The 16,095-nt window shown below is 31.9% G+C and overlaps 1 protein-coding gene and 1 non-coding gene across 2 annotated transcripts; one reads left to right on the top strand and one right to left on the bottom strand.

The window, feature by feature from the left end:
• Window positions 1–8,311: 8,311 nt before the first annotated feature.
• On the top strand, window positions 8,312–10,482 carry LOC132050962 (myb family transcription factor MPH1). The gene is made up of 5 exons (XM_059442284.1): window positions 8,312–8,786; window positions 9,041–9,117; window positions 9,306–9,342; window positions 9,438–9,549; window positions 9,819–10,482. The coding sequence occupies exons 1-5, from the start codon at window positions 8,528–8,530 to the stop codon at window positions 10,228–10,230; spliced, it is 897 nt and encodes a 298-aa protein (XP_059298267.1). The 5' UTR covers window positions 8,312–8,527; the 3' UTR covers window positions 10,231–10,482.
• A 2,174-nt stretch (window positions 10,483–12,656) lies between these two features.
• Window positions 12,657–12,730, bottom strand: TRNAI-AAU (transfer RNA isoleucine (anticodon AAU)). Its single transcript has one exon. It is a non-coding gene; the product is annotated as a tRNA-Ile (tRNA).
• Between the last annotated feature and the right edge of the window lie 3,365 nt (window positions 12,731–16,095).

The raw sequence follows: 16,095 nt of genomic DNA, 5'->3' as shown, positions 1-16,095 counted from the left end.
AAATTAGGGTGTGACAGGTCTCTATTAAGAAAATCAACACCAGAGACAATCCTGCCGACATGTTCACAAAACCTCTTCCAGTTGGCAAGTTCAAGCTCTGCTTGAACTTGATTGGCATTCATGAAGAATGATTTAGCCCATATGGGCTTTTGTGGAGAGGGTGGAGCAAAATTACTGTATCACTCAAAATTAGGCCAAGGTGGAGATTTGTAATGTGGCCTTATTTTGATATAAAATATTATGCTTGGAGCCAAAGTTTGCTTATGTGGATGAGAAATTTTTGATTATTTCTCATTTTCTTTTTGCACAACTTGGAGGCCAAGTTTGGCCCCTATAAAAGGAAGGCATTTGTCTCCATTTGAAGACACACCAAAAACAATTCAAGAAAACCTCTCATCTCTTAGCTTTGTCTTCTTCTTCCTCCTTTTTTTATTTAGAGTATTATTGTAAGAGAGTTATGTGTTGGGAAATACTTGTGTGAACCCTTCTTTGGAGTGATCTTGTGAGGTTATTCTCTTGGGATACTTTTGGGGTAATTAGAGTATTTTCTCTAATTTTGTACTCTCTATTGTACTCTTGTTGATATAGTGAAATTGCTCCTCTCCGCTTGTGGACGTAGGTCACACTGACCGAACCACGTTAAATTTGTGCCTCATTTATTTTCTTTACTTGCTGTTGTTATCAACTAACTATTGTCTTTGTTATTGTCATTATAATATTGTTTGGCTAAATTTCTCATTACTCAAGTTACCGATCCCAACAGATATACAAATTACACTTATCGTGTATATATATTTTTTTCTTTTTCTCTGATTTGTTTGTTAAAAGAAATGGAATTAATGTCTGTTAAAAGCTGTTAAAGGTGTAGAGCCGTTGAAAGACCAAAGAGGAAGAAGCGCGCATTATTTTAGTGGCTAAAGTTTAAATTCTTTGCAAATGCTAGCTATGTTTTAAACAACATTCCTAAAAGTGGCTAGCTGATGTCATTATTCTTCCCGACAATACTATTTTCCGACCCGAATTGATTGGGCTATCTGTAGATTGTACAGTGTAATGACAGCAGCTAGCCACTTTTTAGGAATGTTGTTTAAAACATAGCTAGCATTTGTAAAGTATTTAAAATTTAATCAATTTAAATATAGCCAACATTTGTTCCTTAATCTTAATATTCGCTTAAGTTATATATAGGTCATTTGCACTTTAGTTCCTACTTTTTGCTGGTCTTTAATATTCGCCCCTCAAGGTAAGCAATTTTTCAAGGGCCATAAGTTTATATTTTCTCATCATATATAATATCTCACAAGTTATATACCGCGCCCTAAAGAACTTATGTGCCACTAGGTAGAAGTTCGATTTTGAAGGGAAAAAATTAAAGACCAGCGAATTTGAAGGGAAAAAAAATAAAATTAAAAACCCGTCCATTTGAAAGGCAAACCGTGCAATTTCTTTGTTATATCGGTAGAGTTGTTGGCTGATATCAACTCTGATATGCTCGATTCTTGAAATACTGCACATTGTATAAACATTGAAAACAAAGAAAATAAATAAACTTCGAATCAAATATGAATACTGAATATATTTTGACTAGTTTTATCCTAATTCCGATGAAAAATGCAAACACAGAAGCTGAGAATTGCTAACAATGATAATACTTGCAGATTTAGCAGTATCAATATAAGCTTTAGAGGTTGAAGTTTCTTATGCTTTAATTAACAAATGAAATATTCCTAGCTTGTGGTCTAAAATAGTCCTGATATTAGTCTTAAGGAACATAGATGTTCTGTTTTCTGGAGACCAAACCAACTTCCTCCCTTGACACTATTCTCTATCTGTAGTAACCACATTTCTAACTTTAGGCCTGGGTCCTGAAGTTTTGACTCAAGAACTCCACATTTCAAACTTTACGCCATCGATGTAGCTAGATATCAGACTTGTCACATAACCTTTAATTGTGGAAAGTCTACATATTAGGAAATCATTATCAATTGTTATTAAGAATGAATTGTTGTTTCTTCTTTTAAATGTGTTGAACGTGATTCAATGTTATCGAGAGTAATTAGGCTTTATTTGGAAGGTATATTCTTGATGAAGAAAATTGGCATCTTAAATTATACTTAATCATAGTAAAGTAACGTGTTTTCCAACTTTAATTTGTAACTATTAAGATTAAATCATTATTTTGATAAACACTTGAAAGTGTATTTTAATTCCTTCAATATATATGTGCATATGGATGTATAATATGTCCATGCAAACAGATAACAACATCACATACATCAAGATATATAGCCATGATGATGATCATAATATTTCAAAATTGATTGGGACGATAAAATTTGTTTAAAAATGAGGAAAGACGACAGATATGCTCATTCTCAAAGAATGCTAGATCCGCATTAATAGGCACACATATCCCTATGGGACCTTATTATATAATACTACTCCTTAATTTGCTTCGTGTTACAGAGTCTAAATGGAAGAGAAAACAAAACTTGTGTCGGAGTTGACTTCTCTGGATGGTGTGTTTCTCCGAATCTTTTCAGACCATGTTTTTTTCCAACACATTTTCATAATTGCCACTAAAATATTTACTTCCAGTCCTAGCTTTGGAACTACTGTTTGGCTGGGCAGAGATAAATTATTATTTACGGGTTGATTTAATTCAATAGCTTTTGCTTAACTTATATTTATATTGAAGTTTTTAATAAATATGTATAAATGCTTAATTGGGAACCTAGTAATTAAGATGAGCTATAGGTTCAGTAACAAGTTCTGAACTCATGAACTTCAAATCCCGATTGCACCTCTCGTTTATTAATTTGGTCATCATCTTGATCACTACAAGAAAGTATAGAAATGACAACAAAAAATTTAATATTTGGCAACAACTTAGTTTTATTGTTGGCAAATGAACTTTTTTATTGCCAAAGAATTTAATTTTGTTGCCATAGTATTGATTATTGTTGCAAAAAGTACTTTTGGCAACAAAAAAAAAGGTGTTGCACGTTGTTGCAATAAGCATTAAGGAAAAGTCTACGCAACAATTTTTTTTTCGCTTTTGTTGCCAAAAGTGTTTTTTGCAACAATAATCAATCTATGGCAACAAAAAAAATTTTGTTGCCAAATATATTTTTTCTTGTAGTGGATTTTTAATTTGCTAGACATACACATACATATCTTTGGTATGACAAGCAAAACGTTTTTTGAAATATGACTTGTTTATTTGAAGATTACTCCTTTCTAGATATTTGGTTGGAAAGTGAAAAATAATTTTATCAGATCGGATAATATTCTGACTAAATTTTAAGTATTAAAGATTGATAATAATGTCATAAAATAGTGTCATGAAATTAATAATTAGAAATAATTCGAAGAAAAATGACTTCTTCCTAAAGTTGGACGAATTTCTCTGCAGATTAACATTAAAATGTTGACCTCTTGCAATCTTGACAAGTTCTTTTTGAATTGGTCACATATATAATTTTTTTTGTTGAGAATTGACTGATTACTTCTTCTTCTACTTGGATATATCCTATTAGCTTAGTAAATTTAGATAAACTTAGCTTAATGCATCATGATTGTATAGGTCAATTACCGACGACTCATCTACCACCTATTCAAACCATATACGACATTGATTTTGTTCATATTAAAAAAAAAAAAAATTGTTGATATATATTTCATATATTTCAACCCACCTAAATCTCGAATACTTAGACTATATTTTCAAGAACTTAATGATTTAATAATGGATTTAACTGCAACTGGCAGTGTAAAGAATATCTACATTATCATATAATTTAGATCGTATATATTCAGGGGCAGACGCACGTAGGCTCTAGGGGTGTCGGCCGGAAAAATTTACTAAATATGCATATTTAATTAGTATGAAAAAATTAGAAAATCCGTACAAATAATATAAGCTGACATAGCTAAACAAAAAGAACATCTAGTTCGCCTGGTCTGGTGCGCGGTTAAGTGAACAGTGGTCATGCGTTCAAAACCTTGTAGATTGCATATATTTTATCCTTTTGTTTAAATATTTTCAGTTCTTTGGGGTCTTCCACAATGATAAGTTTCTAAGTACTTATTTTACTAAGTTGTACATATTAATTTGGATTTGCAAATCTAACTTTTTACTAGTATTCTAATAAATTACGAGAGATAATTATATGACAAGGGTTTAAAATTGAAAAAAAAAAATCTCTCTTAATTTTAGCAAATGAACAAATAAATGGAAAAAACATTTTTAAAATATCAGACAAGTAAAAGCAAACGGAGGGAGTACCACTTGAGTATGCTTTATTCATATTATTTCAATTGTGTTTTTTATTTTTTTAATATGATGTTGTTACCGTGATTTGTTCATTTGCCCACTCCTTTAAATGTCGACATCGCTTATCGGAAATTCTACGTACGCTACAGTGTATATTAATACTCTTTAAATTTGTCAGTGAATTTCATTTATATACTATGACCTGTTTCAAATTAAGCACATGAATACATGATAAAATGTTCGTATTAGACACATTCACCTAAAAATGTTAAAAAGTTTTTTCACGGATTTTCTAGCATCTATGATGTAGCTAAATTAACCACTTAAAATATGTCACTTCAATTATACGCATTAGGCTCACTAAGCCTTAAAACTTCAGACGTGTTCCAATTGATGCCGATGTATGTAATTAAAGTAGCTGACATATTTTATATAACTAAGTAATTGGCGCTTGAGAAACATGCAAAAGTTTTTTCAAAATTTGAGACAAAAGTGTCTACTAGAGTTAGGACATTTTATCATATGTTCAAGTGCTTAATTGAAATATGATATAGTTCAAAAGTCTAAATGGATTTATATTGGTAAGTTTAAGGGACTATCAATATTAAATACCAGTTACTTGTAGTTCTAGCCATATTTTAGGTGATGTAAAATGTAAATAATGTAAATCTTTTTACTCTAATCATAGCTATTTATGTGTAGTGGAAGCAGCTAAGCAAAGGTAGGTTAGGAACACAACCCGTGATTCCCGTCGCAATGGAAGCTGCAAACATGCAAACAAGAAATTATTTTCCCTTTCTTTATAGATTTATAGTCAGATACACCAAGGCATTGCCCATATATGTATCAGCAGCATTCAGCAGTACTATAATCAACTGTTAGCTCTTAGTTGACTCATTATTGATGTTGAAGTTACTCTATACTTCCTGCATTTGAGTTGTATACTCCAATAGTAATATATAGACCTTTAAACTATTATACTCCTGTTAGAGCCGGAGCCAGGTAGGGACAAGGGGGTTCACCTGAACCTCTTCGGCGAAAAATTATATTATATATATAAGGTTAAAATTATTTGTTATGTATATATAGTAGATGTTGCATCCCCTTAGCTTCTTCGTGTGTTTACTTCTTCACAATTTAAATCCCCTTATTGGAGATCCTGACTCCGCCACTGCCCCAATTAAGCCTACTATAGTAGGCTTAATAGGAGTATGATAGTTTTAACAGACCAACTAGTTGTGTTACAATTTTTTGGGATTTCTTACATTACAGTACTGCAGCCCAAAGTGGCTTATTTAGAAAAATAACCCCTAATATTTATTTCTTTTAACAAAATTTAGCTAGAGTATAAACAATATATCACCTACGTAAAATTAGTTATATATACAGTATACACTGATTATACACTTATTGAACACTCGATATATATATTTGTTATACATATGCACATTTGCGCTGGCTGCGAAGGGTTACATTTAGGAGCTCGTAAATATTTTTAACTGACAGGCCAAAATTGTAACTTTCCCTTAGTATGGGGAGTCAACTATATATTTTTCTGCAATGGTGAGAAATATAATAATTTTTAAAAGTTCAAATATTAGTCAAACAGTAGCATGAGAAAGAGCCGAATAAATGAGACGATATTAATACGTAATCCCTAAATCAATTGGTTTCAACTTTCAACACTTTGGAAGGATGAGGGATCATTTGAATGACAACTTTAAGAACAAGATAAAAGGAAGTAAATTGTTACTCTTTTGTCCTTTTTCTTTCGTTCTTTTTGATTAGTAGGAATTAATCAGGAAGGAGTTTACTTTCTAGTTTCTACACATTGAAAGTTTAAATAATATGAAAAACAATCAGAGCGTTTTAATGTACTCATCTGTTTCAAAAAGATTGTTTTAGTTTGACTTTACACAGAGTTTAAGAAATAAAGAAAGACTTTTGAAATGTATAGTCCAAAACAAGCCTTAAATATTTGTGTGGCTGTAAATCATCTCACAAAATTAAATTATTTCTAAATGTAGAAATGTGCCAATCTTTTTAGGACAAATTAATAAGGAAAGTAAGACAACCTTTTTGGGACGGAGGGAACGCTCGGATTGTTTTTCATCTTATTTAAACTTTCAATGTGTAGAAACTAGAAAGTAAACTCCTTCCTGATTAATTCCTACTAATCAAAAAGAAAGAAAGAAAAAGGACAAAAGAGTAACAATTTACTTCCTTTTATCTTGTTCTTAAAGTTGTCATTCAAATGATCCCTCATCCTTCCAAAGTGTTGAAAGTTGAAACCAATTGATTTAGGGATTACGTATTAATATCGTCTCATTTATTCGGCTCTTTCTCATGCTACTGTTTGACTAATATTTGAACTTTTAAAAATTATTATATTTCTCACCATTGCAGAAAAATATATAGTTGACTCTCCAGGCTAACTTATCTGTTATTGTTTTTGCCCGTTTTACACTGAAAATGGAGAATTGGCTTCTCCAGTTTGAACGAATTGAATAACCATTTCTTTTTACTTGGAAAAGTCAGAAATATTGGTAGTTATATGTAATTATATATTTTTCATGCTAAGTTAGATGAAGGCTTGATCACATTTGATGGAAAATTACTTTTTCTAAGTACAAGAATATAAATTGCTCAAGAATTAAAACTAAATAGGAATATGGGGCAAATGGGATAATTACACGAGAGAAAATTTCCTAACTAACATTAATGTGAAAGAGGGAGATTTTGGGAAAAGAAATATAAGCTGCTATTTTATGTTGGAATCTTTTGATAATGATGTTTATAAAAATTGACAAGGTCTAATCTTCATCGTGGTGGTCCCAACACTTGTGTCTATAACTACGACAAGAGTAACAAAAGATTTACGTTGAACTTAATTGGACTCAATCAATAAACAACAGTAGTTTAAGTTTTACTTGGACTTTATACTTCTTCACAAAATGGTGGACAGTTATGTGTTCAATGATGTTGAAGCAGTCCATAAAATTAGATTGCCTAAGTTTACTTGTTCAGAATTTATATGAAACACATATAACGTTAGAAAATATTTTATAAATGGGCTAATTTCAAATGTTATGGAATGATATCAGAAAATATTTTCATATGAATTAAGTACCTGATTTTACGTGGAAAACTATTTTTCTAAACCTTTTCCAGTGTTTTCTGAGTTGCTAGATAACTTATACTAATAGTACAATGTTGGGAATGCAGTGCGGAAGTAGTGTTTTTTTTTAACAAAGGAACCGCATGCCACAACTCTTCGGTGAGCACAAGGTAAATCCCATTTCAGTATAATAGTCCATAAACCGCACAGAAAAGGTAAATTGGCACTAGGCAAATCCCGTGCAACGAGTTCGATTGAGAAAACATGTAGAATTTCAAACCTAAGAGGCTAAGACCCCTTATTTAGGAGATAACCTGCTCAACCAATCCGGCCACCTTCACAGAGGAGATAGTGTTTCGGTGATAATTATTATCATTATTATTTGAACATGTACAATAATACTTACATGTCGGCTTAAGAAAGTGTTGTGGAGTAAGAGTCAAGATAATCATAGAAAAAAATGAACCACACAATAAAAAATTGATTTAAGGGAGACATTTTGGACCATATCAAACAAATCCCCAATATGCTTTTCTACAGAAGCTGTACAAGAAGAGCTGGTCTCAAATGTGACCCTTTTTTTTTTTTTTGTCAGTCTCAAAAAGAACGATATCTCTCTATATTTAGTGGTAACAATTTAATTTTAAAATTTTCAATTTACGCTTAATGAAGTAATATTTTTATTCACATAAATATCTAGGGCTTATTTAAATCACAAGTTTCAAAAATCTTTCATTCATTCTTAAATTCCATGTACAATCAAGTTCAATCACATGAATTGGGACCGACGGAATATCTTTTTCTTCCGTTTTCTATTTTTTATCAAGATTTGTGGTGCCCTTACTACATCATCCATATGAAAGCATGCATGAAAGGTTCCATTTACTATATATTCATATGCATGAAGAGTTGATTAGAAAAATAATTGGAGAGAGAGAAGTCTTCCATCTTCTAGGTAAAGTCTAGGGTTTGATTTTTCCATATGTTCTACTTGGAATATTTCTCTTGTATAGTATAGTATAGTTCTCAAATAGAAAGAAGAATAAGTAGAAGTATGCTCAAAAATTTATTTCTTCCTTTCCTTCTTATTAGGACAAACTAGTAATTAAGAGTAGCTAGACCTATTACCAAGTATGATGGAGAATAGTGGTGGCACTGAATTTTCAAAGACAGGCCCTTATTCAGACAAAAATGAAGACGAGGACGAGAACACTTCGATGAAATTACCTAACAAAGATGGATCAGGAAGCTCAAGCACCAGTACTGTTGAAGAGAGTGAAAAGAAGTTCTTCGTGAGACCTTATGTTCGATCTAAGATGGTTAGACTCCGATGGACACCTGATCTCCATCGTCGTTTTGTTCATGCTGTGGAAAGACTTGGTGGACACGATAGTAAGTTTCTAGAATTTCCTTGATCGTTGTTTGAGCTTTTTGCTCTATAATTATTAGCTATCAGGTATCAGAAATTCACTGACCCAACTAATCTTGATTCACGTTAAATAGGCCTGTTAAGGTTAAATAGGCCTGTTAAGAGGAAATAAGGATGAGTTTTTGAGTTTGCAACTGATCTAAATATCAGAATTAGGGAAATCCACCTTTTGTTAATTAAATGTTTATGTTTCTTCTTCTCTTTCCATTTGGTTCAGGAGCAACACCAAAATTAGTTCTTCAATTGATGGACATAAAAGGACTCAACATTGCTCATGTCAAGAGCCATTTGCAGGTAAATTAAGTGCCTAGCTAGAAAAAAAAAAAAAAAACAAGAGTCTAAAAATTTTCTTGATTCATACAAATTCATGAAACAACTATAACCTTATTCTCATGAATTCAATATAATTAGCTCCATATAAACTGCTACACCTTTTCTTATTACTTGTTTTGTTATGTGATCTAATTTGTCTTTTTACATAGATGTATAGAAGCAAGAAGATTGATGATCCAGCTCAAGGTATGCTATTATCTTTTTCTCATTTTTTTTTTTAAAATTACAAATTTAGGGTTTTTATAGTAAATCTTACTAATCTTAAGTCCTTTATCTAGCAGGGATTACAAACCATCACAGGCTTTTTATGGAAGGTGGAGATCCATACATCTACAACTTCAATCAACTCCCTGTGCTCTCAAGCTTCAATCAAAGGTTCAATTCCCCTTTTAGGTATGCAAATTGATTTAGGTGCACACTTGAAAGATAGCCTATAAAGACACGGAAATGACTGGATATATAATTGGTTTATATGGATCCTTCTTGTGCGAAAGCACACAGAGAAAAACGACATTTATGTACAAATCCATAAATACACCTTAATTACAAGAGTTGGAATTGGTTATATGAATCTCACTCTTCATGTTACCCCATTTAAGTCCGTTGCGGTCCAAATTAAAGTATACTAATACGAGAGATTTTTAATTTACTCTTTTTCCCAGATATGGAGATGCTTCTTTGAGGAATTGCCAAGATAACTTGATGCATAGCTTCACAATGGGACAAAGCACAATTGACAAGGCCAGAACAGGATTTTACACTACTCTCAATGAGAGGATCTCTCGCAGCAACCACCTTGATAAGCTCACTCCATTATTCCAGATAGCTGCAAAATCTCAAGCAAGAATATTGAATCCTTTGAAAAGGAAGGCTACGGATTGTGACCTAATTGACCTGAATTTATCTCTAGGAGTAAAGCAAAAAAATGACAGCCATGATGATGATGATGATGGGAGTACTTTAACATTGTCATTGTCTTCACAAATATCTCCTTCAAGATTGAAAGAAGATGGTAATTATGCTACAATTGAAAATGCAAGAAGAGGGGCAAGTACTCTTGATCTGACTCTATGAATGTGACATGATGATTCTAAGTGAGATCTTGAGGTACTTGTTTATGAGATTAATGCGTTTTGTTGAGAATCTCTTTGTACCATTTACAAAGGTAATATTACTACTCTAATGTTTCATTTTATGTGTCTCAGTTTAACCGTGCACAAAGTTTAAAAGAAATCGGAAAGAATTTTGAACCTTGTGGTACTATATTAAAGACGTGTGTAATGTATCAAAATGCCCTTAAATCTTATGGTCCTAAATATATCATTGCAATGTTGGAGTTAAAAAGTTATTAAATATAGAATGTGACATTCTTTTTCAAACAGACTAAAAAAAAGGAACACACATAAATTGAAACAGAGCGATTATATATTAATAGTAATTGTTCCAGTGTTTTGCTGGAACAGCCTACTTCATGACGTGTGGAAATTTAGCTCCAACTTTGCCATATAGGTTTGGAGTTTTGAGAGAACATAAAGAAGTGGATTTTGATCATTTAGTGTGCTTCTCCAGATAACAAAGATTATCTTTACGAAGAAAGTGACAAAATGAATAAGGGATCATGAGGATGACCAGATCTTGATAGGAAGAAAGTTATGGGTATTTGTGCTGGAATATAGTGTCTGAATCTTAGCATAAGATGTGTGTAAAGTTATCATGAAACTTCCCTTCCATTGATTATTCTAAATATACTAAGCTACAAAATTCATCTTTCGAAGCTGAAACCTACTTCAAGAAAAAACAATTATACTATTTAAAAGAAATATTTTGTTGCTCGAGCCTTGATAATAAATTGGAAGAGCATTTCTAGGCTCAGAACAGGATGTTTGTATTGTATAGAAAAGGACAGAATGTTCAACCACATGGTAGACTTCACATCTGAAGTTGTAATTCCAAGATTACAGGCATTGTCAGCAAGAATCTTTCTTATAATACCTTGGCTCTTAATTGTATGGACTCTTCACGAATACCATATGCCAGAAAAAAAAAAAAAAAAAACATTTCTTTGAACAAAGGGTATTGAATGTTTGCATATTTTTAAAAGATCCAATGAGCGAAGAATATTGTTCTACTCTTCATCGGTGGGAATATTGAGTTTAAGGATTCTGAATTCTAGAAAAAATAATTTCATAGGTTCTGAATAAATAATTTACACATATTAAATATTACTGGATTTTATAATATAAATATAAGATTTGAGCCAAAGCTATATATTGAATTTTACCAATGTAACCCTGTGGAAATATTGTAGGGTAATTAACATGTCAAATCTTAGCTAAGTAAACATTAATACTCCCTGCGAATCATCTTAATTATTATATGTCCTACTTTGACGAGATACGAAGTTTAAAAATGTAAATTCGATTTTTAAAATTTTGTCATCTTAAGTAAAATGTGTGTATAACATATCAAAAATACTCTTCGAAATTTGGTCTTGTTAAACATGTCATATATATCATTCTTATAAGGAAGTGTCATTAAAATTAAAATGAGAATATTAAAATTAAACTTAACAAATAAAAAAAGAAGATAATTTTTAAAATAAATTTAAAAAGAAAGCAAGACACATAAATTGAAACGGCGGGAGAGTCTAGAATTGGTATTGCCATTCTCACAAGGCCATTGGTTGCAGTCATGCTACTAATTCTTTCTCTAAATATATATGGGATAGAGCATGAACAAAAAATGAAGGAATTCAAGTCCATTTTAACAAAATCATCTGTCCACATCTTTTCTTAATTCAAACATTTGGAAATGTCTTGATAAAGAAAGGAGAAACAGCGTATTCTTTGGGCCATATGGACGAACCATCAGCATTACAAACCATATGTGTTTCATCTAGACGCATTTTTTATCAAAGTAAACCACCCTGGGTCTTCCTAAAGTATTCTCAAAGAAAGTGATTAATTTGACTAATATTAAGGTACCTCAAGCAAGTACCTAGGTAAGTTATAAATTCCTAAAAGAAAGTAATGAACAGCCGAGAAGCCAAGTGAAAATAAATGCAGCTTTGCAGAAAGAAATAGTGAAAACATAGTTAGTACTCCTTCTATCCCAATTCATGTTTCACTTTTTGCTACCCATATTTAAACTGCACGAACTTTGTCCAGCATTCTACGACATATTTTTTTACCAAATTGATATAAGAAAAGTTACAACTAATAATATTTTCATTTCGTATTCAAATATACTAATCCAATTTAGCTTCTAAATTTATTCAAAATGACTATCAAAAAATGAAAAGTATCACATAAATTAGGAGGGGAGGGAGTAGTTATCAATATATCATTGACACAATAAAAATGCATCAGATTTGAAAATCCACACCTTTTGTGTTGTATACGAATTGCTTAGGGTTTTCATTCATGCTTCTTATAGGCCCCTTGGTATCGCGTGTAACATTTTATGTACTCACTCTTCAGCCAAAACAAAATAAAAATATTTGGCCCATGCAGGTCTCGAACCTGCGACCTTCGCGTTATTAGCACGACGCTCTAACCAACTGAGCTAATGGGCCATTTGGTTGTTTCATGCATTTATACTAATTTAATTACGCCTAACTATGGGCTAATGCCACCATTAGTGTATTGCCCACAGACGGTCATCTAGCTCATAGTCATAACCCTAGAATTTCAAATTATGTTATGTATTTATAGATATAATTGATCATTTATCCAATTTTATTACCTTTTTGAGATAAACAATACTTTTCTAGAGAATGTTACTATATATTTCAAAAATTCAATTCATCTTTCAATAATATTAAAGGTGACTTTAGTTTTCAAGCTATTGAACAATCGTATGTACTTTTTCTATTTGGAAATTGGGACGGAAATGTACTCCTTAATTAATTTAATGGGTGACGCGATGGTGCTTCTATGATAAATAAATACCGCCAAATGCACAGTACAGAACATTGATAGGAGCCAAACACCAAAGAAATTAAGTACTTGTCCACTAGGCTGTAAAAATTACAAACTGTATGAGTAAATCAGTTAATTTCCTGGAAAGAATATGAACAACCTCAAATTTATTACATTACAAAGAAATGAAATCAGTCATTATTTGCCTAAAAACAATACTAAACGTAATACTACATCACGAAGTATTAGCTAAAAGGAAGAAATATTCATGGTGGATACAGATTTGGCTGTGAAGCAAGTAATATTTGAAAATGATTTCAAGAATGTGCATTCCCTCCTCTTCTAGAACAAAATAACCTCCTCCCTTCTCTTCTTTTAATTTTTCAGGACTGATTAAACTAATTTTGGGAAATTCAAGTAAAGCGACACAATTCAAAATCCTAGGGAAAGAGAAGAAACACAACCTCAAAAAAAAAAATGTATAGATAAATAAAGAAATGACAAGAAAGAACCATTCTTATCTGTTTATACAAAGATAGGACGTCCTTCTTAAGCACCAAATCTAGATAAAAATTGCTGAAAAAAATCTAGATAAAAAACTAAAGTAAAATTGATTCTAGAAAACTATAATTAAGAGGAAATAAGGTTTATGGTGTCCCACGTCCGATGCTTGGACGGATCTAGTACAATAGACATGGGTTCATTTGAACGCATAATTTTTATTCTAGACCTGAATTTATTTGTGTAAACCATATTGGAATTACTAAAAAATATTGAATTATGAACACAAAATTCAAACAAGATGATGCGGTCAATGAATAACATTGAATCCTAAAATCATAAAATTAAAATCCTGAATCTATTTGTGCTCTATCAACCTCGCCTAGATGGCGATGCACCGGCTAACTTGACATAGGAAATATCGGAGGATTTGTCGATGGAACCACTTCCTCCATTGGACTTCTATTTAGACTTTGGAATACAATTAGGATGTAAATGCTTCATACACAAAAATACAATCATAGACAGTAGAAAAACGGTAAAGAGAAATACAAGTGCGGCCAACATTATTTGGCCATGGAGAGCAAAACTATGATTTCCAGAAAACATCACCAGCCTATCATCCTTCCCGTGAAATATTCCATCTGGAGCTATGGATGGCGATTCTTGAGAGGAAGACATTTTTTAAAGATAATTACGATTAAAAAAGTGGCGTGCGTGTAGTTATTTCTTGGTAGGCATTAGAGATTTATAACACTAGTTTCTTGTCTTGTCATGCAGTGGGATGGGTCACCATATTTTCTTGAAAAACGACTCATAATTGATTTTGAAGTAACTTGGGATTCTCCTTGAGAGAATATAGTTTGAATTAGAGCCGAATGCCGATGTCTTTTTTTTTTTTAATTTTTTATATATGAATGGTACCAAAGTTAGACACATCTCAATTCGTTGTTTACCCGATACTAGGGGACCCCTATGTTATATTGTCCACATTTCAGATATTCAGTCCTAGAGCATGCTAGGGGTGTTGAGTGATGGAGTCCCATTAGTGGGTTTAAGCGTACTTGTTCTCTTTATATAATCTTGAACAATCATCTATTCATGAGCTAGTGTTTGAGGTCGAACTAGGCTCAATGTCCATTTCTTTAACAAAAGCCAATTGATTGATTTTGATGCAGCTTGAGATTCTTTTTCAGAGAATATATATAGTGTGAGATAAAATAAAATTAAAAAGAAAAAGGAAATACGTGAAATGGTTTCATTTTTTAAAATTTGGGAAAAGGGCCAAAAGGAGGTCAATGTCACCACAGGTGGGGAGACCGCATGAAACTTAAATAAAAAAAAAAAAAGTTGAACCAATCAAAAAAAAAAAAAAAAGAACATAAGTAGTATTCGCGCACGAAATTCGTGCGTGAAAGGACCAAAGCTAGAAAAAACGTAATTTTGGCCTTTCACGCACGAATTTTCTGCGTGAATGGGGTGACCAAAAAAAAAAAAAGAGAACATTAGTAGTCACGCACTAATTTTGTGCGTTAATGATGGGGGCCTTTTTTTTTTTTTTTCCTTTTGCGTTGCTTTTTCCAATCACGTTTTTCCATACTTTGGGCAAAGATTAGTCATGTTTTAAAATCCCAAAATATCAATATTTTATATAAAACTTAATATTTTTTGCGTACAATAATGTCATTACATGAAGTCCACCTAAACGTTTGGATCGTCGTTTTAGGGGGTTCTAAAGTGCCCGAAGCAAGTTTTGAAACTTGTAATATTTATAGGGTTTTGATTTAAGTGTTTTATTATATTTGAATGTACAAATTTAAATATTTGATTTATTAATAATTCATCCAATTCGAGAGGTCTATACTAATTAAAAAATAATTCATTCCATTTAATTACAATACTAATTCAAAGCAATACAATTGAATTAGTATTGTAATTAAATGGAATGAATTATTTTTTAATTAGTATAGACCTCTCGTATTGATGAATTATTATTAAATCAAATATTTAAATTTGTACATTCAAATATAATAAAACACTTAAATCAATACCTATAAATATTACAAGTTTCAAACTTGGCATTTTAGAACCCCTAAAACGACGATCCAAACGCTTAGGTGGACTTCATGTAATGAGTCGACATTATTGTACGCAAAAAAATATTAAGTTTTATATAAAATATTGATATTTTGGGATTTTAAAACATGACTAATTTTTGCCCAAAGTATGGAAAAAATGTGATTGGAAAGTAACGAAAAAAAAAAAAAAAAGGCTCCCAACATTAACGCACAAAATTAGTGACTTACTAATGTTCTCTCTTTTTTTTTTTGTCACCCCCATTCACGCACAAAATTCGTGCGTGAAAGGCCAAAATCGTGTTTGTCACACCAACCTTCGTCGGGCGTGACGGCACCCGACTACCGCAGTCGAGCGAACCCTAAACGTCGACTCAAAATTTTTTTTTTTTTTAAAACGAGAATTGAAAATTGTAAATGAAATACCAAAATCGACACGTGGC

The sequence above is a fragment of the Lycium ferocissimum genome, chromosome 3, assembly GCF_029784015.1.
Source record: "Lycium ferocissimum isolate CSIRO_LF1 chromosome 3, AGI_CSIRO_Lferr_CH_V1, whole genome shotgun sequence".
NCBI lineage: Eukaryota > Viridiplantae > Streptophyta > Magnoliopsida > Solanales > Solanaceae > Lycium > Lycium ferocissimum.
The sequence above is the reverse complement of the archived record's forward strand: the minus strand, read 5'-3'. Positions and strand labels throughout refer to the sequence as shown.

Bases quoted from the DNA above. Each gene is read 5' to 3' on its own strand.
- LOC132050962 (XM_059442284.1), top strand. From the start codon at position 8,528: ATGATGGAGAATAGTGGTGGCACTGAATTTTCAAAGACAGGCCCTTAT. The intron at 9,118-9,305 runs GTAAATTAAGTG...CTTTTTACATAG, and splicing joins ATGTCAAGAGCCATTTGCAG to ATGTATAGAAGCAAGAAGAT. The intron at 9,343-9,437 runs GTATGCTATTAT...TTTATCTAGCAG, and splicing joins GATTGATGATCCAGCTCAAG to GGATTACAAACCATCACAGG.